Here is a 6,862-nt window from a genome sequence, read left to right on the forward strand (position 1 = left end):
ACCACTTGCTGGCTTAGGCCTGCTCCCCAGGGGATTGGGCCAAAGATAGGCAATCAGACATCCCTCTGGCAGCCCGGCAGCTCTCGGGGGATGTCCACTTGCCAGCGGGGAGCAGGCCTAAGCTGCAGTCAGAAATCCTTAGCGCTGCTGAGGAGGCAGGAGAGGCTCCCACCACCACCTCTGTACTGGCAGCCATCAGCCTGGCTTGTGGCTGAGCAGAGCTCCCCCCTGTGAGAGCGCACTGACCACCAGAGGGCAGCTCCTGCATTGAGTGTCTGCCCCCTGGTGGTCAGTGTGTGTCATAGTGACCAGTCATTCCCAGTCTTTCTGCTGTTAGGGTCAGTTTGCATATTACCCTTTTATTATATAGGATAGAGGCCTGGTGCATGGGTGGGGGCCGGCTGGTTTGCCCTGAAGGTTGATCTGGATCAGGGTGGGGGTCCGGCTGGGGTGCCTGGCCAGCCTGGATGACGGGCTGATGGCTGTTTGCAGCTGGTCACACCCCCTTCAGGGTGGGGGTCCCCACTGGGGTGGCTGGCCAGTCTGGGTGAAGGGCTGAGGGCCGTTTTCAGGCTGACAGGCGACTGAAGCTCCCAGCCTCTTTTTTTTTCTGGGATTTATTGACCTTCTATAGCTGTCACTGGAGCTGAGAGCCGGCTCCAGCTCTGAGGCCGTGGCTGGCTGAAAGCAGGTGTCTGGGTTTGTTTGGCTTCTATAATTGAAACTCTGTTGCCATCACTGGTGCTCTAAGCTCTGAGGCCCTGGCTGGCTGAAAGCAGGTATCTGGGGTTTGTTTAGCTTCTATAATTGAAATATTGTTGCTTCCAGAGCTCAGAGCTGGGCCACGGCAGGCGGGGAACCTTGACTTCTTCCATCACTGGAGCAAGCAAGCTCATGTTCGCTTCAGCTGCGTGGCTGCCGGCCACCATCTTTGTTGGCAGTTAATTTGCATATCCTGCTGATTAGCCAATGGGAAGCGTAGCGGAGGTATGGTTAATTACCATGTTTGTCTATTATTAGATAGGATTCTAGAAAAGGCAAAACCATAGGGGAGAAAACAGATTAGTGGTTGTTAGGGGCTGGGGGTAGGGGGAGTTGACCACAAACGGACAACTCATGGAGATTTTTAGGGTGACAGAATTGTTCTATATCTTGATCATGATAGTGGTTATATGACTGTATACAACTATCAAAACTCATAGAACTGTGCACTAAAAAGGGTAAATTTTACTGTAGGTAAATTATACCTCAATTAACCTGATGGAGGGGGAAATCTCACTGTGGGATTGTTGAAATAGGGAAAACCAAATGATGAATCAGTCAGTTAGGGTGTGTGGCACAGGTGAGAAGGGGCTCCTGCACACAGTATAGTAGTCAGAGAAGGCTTTCTGAGGAGGTGCTCTGAGCTAAGCCTGGGTGAGGAGAAGGAGCCAGGCCTATACGGATCCAGAGGAGGATGTCAGGCAGAGGGCAGCAAGATGGCCCACATGGCTAGAGCTGGGTAGGGGAAGAGGAGAGGGTGGAGGACAGGTCAGGGGCTTCAACTCTTCTCTGGGCATATATAAAGGAAACACTGAAACATTGATGTGGGTGAGATACCCTAGAGGGGATCGGGGAGAGGAGGACAGAAAACAACAGCTTGTGACCATGTATAGAAGTGATGGAGGGGTGTGATGCCCCAAGGAGAGGGTGGGTCAGGGAGCCCCAGCAGGCTGGGATAGGAGGACTGGCACAGGCAGATGGGGTGCTTCAGAACCATGCTGAGAGTATTGCTGGTGATGGTGAGGCATAAGCCAGACATCCTGAGTTGAGGATTGCTGGAGGTGAGACATGTAAGTGAAGCTTACAGGGGACAGACTTGGTAGGAATCAGTGGGAATCTCAGAGAGAGTGGGGTGGAGCTGCTCATTAGTGTGTGTGATTATGCATATATGTATGTAAGTAGGTGTGTACATGTTTATGCATGTGCATGTGTGCATGTATGTGGTATGTATGTTTAGGCATGCATGTGTATTGGTGTGTATGTGTGCATGTGTGTTGGTGTGTATGCATGTGTATGTTTGTATGTGCACCTATGTGTTTGTGTCTCTGTTTATGTGTGCACATGTATATATGTGTGCATCCCGGTGTGTATGCATGTGTATACACGTTGTGAACACAACTTGCAAAATGGGCTTGATCTATGGAGGACAGTGCCAGATGGCAAGAAGTGGGAGCTTGGTCAGGGCCTTGAATGCCAGGCCAGAGAGGTCACTTAAGGGAGATGGGGGAGAGCAGGGAGGATGGTGCCACGAGGCCATCCCAAATGTGGGAGGCAGTGTGAAGCCCCGCTGGGCTGGGAGACTGGGATCTGTCCTGGAGAACCCATGCTGAGGTGAGCCCACCTGGAGTAGTGGAAGCCTCATTTTTGCCCACACTAATCTTCCTGCTCCTTCCCCACAGTGCATGCTGGGACAACGATGGACAGGCTGCCACTCCCTGGGCCCCCAGAGGCTGGTCTGTTTGCCTCCTGGCACCGTCTGACTCAGGTAGGGGGAGAGTGAGGTGGACTCACCTGCCTCATGCCTGTGTGCCCAGTCGGAGGGCCCTGGGCGTGAGGATGGAATGAGGCCTTGCCAGGGGCAGTAGTGTGTAGGGCACAGCCAAGTCTCCTGGAGAGGAGCTCCTGGAACCCTGAGAAAGTAGACCACCTCAGTAGCTATCCATCCTCACCAGGCCACCACCCAGGGCACTGAGAGGCCAGCCCTGGGACACATAATTTCCCCAGCACCTGTTTGATATCACATGTTCATTATCTGCAGTTTGTTCAGAACTTTCATACATACACCTTCTAAGTACTTTGCCTGGGAGGTGTTGCATCTGTGGGGCTCCCCTTGTGATCACTCTGGCTTTTTCTGCCAGAGTCACTGTACTCAGCTTGTGTAGATGTTTCCATGAGTGATGGCTCAGACCCTGGAAGGTCCTGCTCTCTACAGGACTCCCGCAGGGCAGGGGTACTTTTCCCAATGCCAGGCACAGCCCAGATCACCTTTCCACTTGGTATTTCTCTGCTGCTCCTGAACACTTCAGATGATGCTTTCTGCTTAGGACCAAGTGCCCAAGGCCTGGGACGGTTGTGGGCTAAGTTTGCTAGAAAAAAATACAGAATGTCCAGTGAAACTGAAATTCAGGCAGATAACAAATCATTTTTTTAGTACAAGTATATCCCAAATACTACATGGGAAATATAATTTTTATTTGCTAAATCTGGCAACCCTAGTGAGGGCTGATGTCCCAGTCCCCTCCTTCTCTGGTCAGTCCTTCCTGCTGGGCCCACCTTGACCTCCTCAGATGAGTGATCTCCAGTGCCTATGACAGGTGTCCTAGAGCCAGGGGTGGCCAAGCTTACTGATCTCCCAGAGTGCTTAGGGGTGTGGAGGTAGAGCTAGAAGTAACAGGGCTAAGATAGGGTTAGATAATGGAGGGCTTGGAATGTCCTATTTCTGCATCCTCAACATTGGAGAGACATGGGAAGTGTTTCCTCTGTATGCCGAGTTATATTTCTGACTGTTAAGGTAATATTTTCTTTATGTTATCTATCTACGTATCTAACAATCCGGGAATATTTCAAGCATGCTTTTCAAGCTCTTCCCATAATCTCTTCCTTCCTAGGGATAAATACTGCTAACTAGTTCAATAGATACCCTTCTAGACTTTATTCTATGCACTTATAAACATTTTAAAAGGAAAAACATGGGCTCATGCTATTTATACTTGCTCTGTCACTTGATTTTTTTTACTTTCAAATATTGTGTAGCTCATTCCAGAGTTCTTAACTATCCTTTTATGCCCATAGATTGGATGGTCTTTAAATTATGTATCCATTATTAATCCTGTTGGTAGCTGTTTAGATAGTTTCCAGTGTTTGGCTATATAGAAAACTCAGGGAATCTCCCAGTTCATACATATGTGTGTACTTGTGTTCTGGGTCCTCCAGGAATGTTTCTGGTAGTGGACTGTCTGGGTCAGAGGGCATGCACATTTTAAGATTTAATCTGTATGGCCAGATCAGCATCCAGAAGACTGTGCCGATTTATCATGCACAAAAGGCCTCTTCCCCTCACCCTTGACAACCATGGGCATTATCAATCACTTAAATCCCTGCCAATTTGATAGGTAAACTGATCTTATTTTCCATTTCTTTGACTACTAATGAGCTTGAGCATATTTGTATGTGCTTGCTGGCCATTTCACTTTCATTATTTGTGAATTTTCCCAATTCATGTCCTGTCCTCAGCTTATTTTTCTATTCATCTGTCCACTCATTTAGTAAGCATTTATTGAGCATCTACTATATGTTAGGCACTGTTTTGGTTAGGGGCCTAACAGTGAACAAAACTGACAAAAAAATACCTGCTCCACGGAACTTATACTGCAGTGGAGGGGAGACAGCCAAGAAAAAATAGATAAATGAAATATAGTGTGCATATGAATGTTATTTAAATGCTAAGGAGAAAAAAAATAACACAGGGGAGAGATTGGAGGTGGCATTGAAATAAAGACCTGTAGAGGAGAACCAAAATGGTGGCATAGGTAAATGCTGGTATTCGCTGCCTCCCACAACCACATTAGAATTACAACTAAAATACAGAACAATCATCATCCAGAACCATTTGAAAGCTGGCTGAAGGGAAGTCCTACAACTAGAGAAGTAAAGAAGAAAGCACATTGAGACTGGTAGGAGGGGTGGAGGCACAGAACAGGCTGGTCCAACACCCATGTGGGCTGCTTTTTAAATTGGGAGGGAGATCATCTCTGCAGAGGCCCCCCCATGAGGAACAAGGGTTCCCAGCCCCACACCAGACTCCCAGCCCAGGCTCCAAGAGCTGGGAAGAGAAGTCCCAGTAACTACAGGCTGTAAAAACTAGTGGAGATTGGGGCTCAGTGACAAAAAGGTTGCTGGAGGCCCAGCTGTTCCTTTTTAAAGGGGTGGTGTATGAACTGAACTTACAAGGTTCTACTTCCTCTGAGCTCCAGTGCCAGGGTAAGGCTCTGGGGGACCTAGACACATATGGGGAAGAGCTGGATTATCTGGCATCAGGGCAGGAATTCATGGGCAGCTTTCTCCCAGACGGAGGTGCTGGCAGGGGTCATTGTCCCTGTGCCGGGACATCCCAGGTTGCAGGCTGATTGGCAGCCATATCTGAGTCTCTATCAGCTTGGAACATACTGTTTGCACAGCCCTGGGGGGTTCCCTTGCCCCATCCAATTTGCAGACCCACCCAAGCTGTGTTCAGTGGCTTTTGCATATGAATGGCCTGTCCTTGCTTGTGCTTCAGACTTTGCTAAAATTCTCAAACAAGCTGAAGCTTGATCAGGGAACCCCAAACCTATCAATAAAAGGCCTAAGACTCAGCACTAGCACCAGCCTACTTTTCTTCACAGCTGGGCCTCTTCTGGGCACTTCCAAACCCGATACAAATGGGGGGAATCTGCAGATCTCTCTGTAGCTCCTGCTGGGTGGCCCCAGGCAATGGCTGACTTTGACCTCCCTGGAAACCCAAGAGCCAGTGCACCAGTGGTCAACAACAGACCAAACCAGATTACAACTCTACACATCCATAAGCAACACACTCAAGACACAGACTTAGTGAGCACCAAAGCCCCACTGAAGAAAGTCCTGCACAATAGGGGTGTCTTCTGCACAGCAGTTCTCCCACTGTAGCTGCAGCTGGTCCTCACAGTCAATTGGCCTGGAGGTCAATTCCCCCCAGTGACACCAACAGCAATCAAGGCTCAACTACAACAAGACTGTGCACACAGCCCACATAGAGAGACCAGCTCAGGTGACTGGGGAGGCTAAGTCACTGAACCCTATAGAGCACCTACTATACAAGGCCATTCTACCAACTCAAGAAGACATAGCAGCTCTACCCAATACATAGAAACAAACACAGGAAAGCAGCCAAAATGCAGAGACAAAGAAACATGTCACAAATGAAAGAAATGGAATTTTTCATTTTTATTTTTTATTATTATTTTGTTAGGGTTTTTTTTTTTTTTGCTTTTTTCGTTGTTCTCCTTTTTTGTGTTTGTTCCTTTATTTCCTACTTCTTTTCACATTATTATTTCAACCACGTGAGTGGCATGCTCTTGTCCAGGGAGCATCAGCCCCGTGAGCAGCCTGCCTCGAGCCAAAGAGCAGCAGCCACATGTGGCCTGCCCCTGTCCAAGGAACAGTAGCTGTGTGAGCGGCCCGCTTCCCTGTCCGAGGAGGAGCAACCACGCGAGCAGTCCGACCTGTTCGAGGAGCAGCAGCTGCACGAGCAGTCTTCCTACGTCTGAGGAGCGGCAGCCCTGTGCAGCACACACTGGTCCGAGGAGCAGAGCCACAACAGCCTGCACCTGTCCCATGAGCAGCAACCGGGTGAGTGGCACGTCCCCGTCCGAGAAGGAGCAGCCACACGTGCAGCTCACTCTCGTCCAAAGAGCAGCAGCCTCGCAAGCAGCCCATCCCAGTCCGAGGAGCAACAGACTTGCAATCAACCTGTCCAAGTCCTAGGAGCAGTAGCCCCACAAGCAGCCCACCACATCAGAGGAACAACAGCAGCATGCAGCCAGCCCCCATCCAAGGATCAGCAGCCACATGAGCAGTCCGCCCCAGTTCAAGGAGTAGCAGCTGTGTGTGTAGCCCACCCCCATCCAAGGAACAGCAGCTTCGTGATCAGCACACCCTCTGTCTGAGGAACAACAGCTGTGTGTGAAGCCTCCCCCCACCAGCCAAAGGAGCCACCACAGCCGTGAACAACACCCACCAGAGGAGCTGCTGCCAACTGAGGAGCAGCTGCTACCACAACTGCCCGAGGAGCAACCACAGCCCAAGA

At 49.8% G+C, this 6,862-nt stretch overlaps 1 protein-coding gene across 3 annotated transcripts in view; it reads left to right on the forward strand.

Annotated features, from left to right (window-relative positions):
- Nucleotides 1-6,862, forward strand: part of LINGO1 (leucine rich repeat and Ig domain containing 1) — a 325,103-nt gene that overhangs the window by 238,916 nt on the left and 79,325 nt on the right. For all 3 annotated transcript variants that reach the window (XM_023753153.1, XM_023753154.1, XM_006087908.3), the window contains one exon: nt 2,442-2,527. In XM_023753153.1, the coding sequence (XP_023608921.1) occupies nt 2,459-2,527 (69 nt within the window). In that variant the 5' untranslated portion in view covers nt 2,442-2,458. The remainder of the gene's footprint in view (nt 1-2,441; nt 2,528-6,862) is intronic.

This window comes from Myotis lucifugus, unplaced genomic scaffold (genome assembly GCF_000147115.1).
Source record: "Myotis lucifugus unplaced genomic scaffold, Myoluc2.0 scaffold_41, whole genome shotgun sequence".
Classification (NCBI taxonomy): domain Eukaryota; kingdom Metazoa; phylum Chordata; class Mammalia; order Chiroptera; family Vespertilionidae; genus Myotis; species Myotis lucifugus.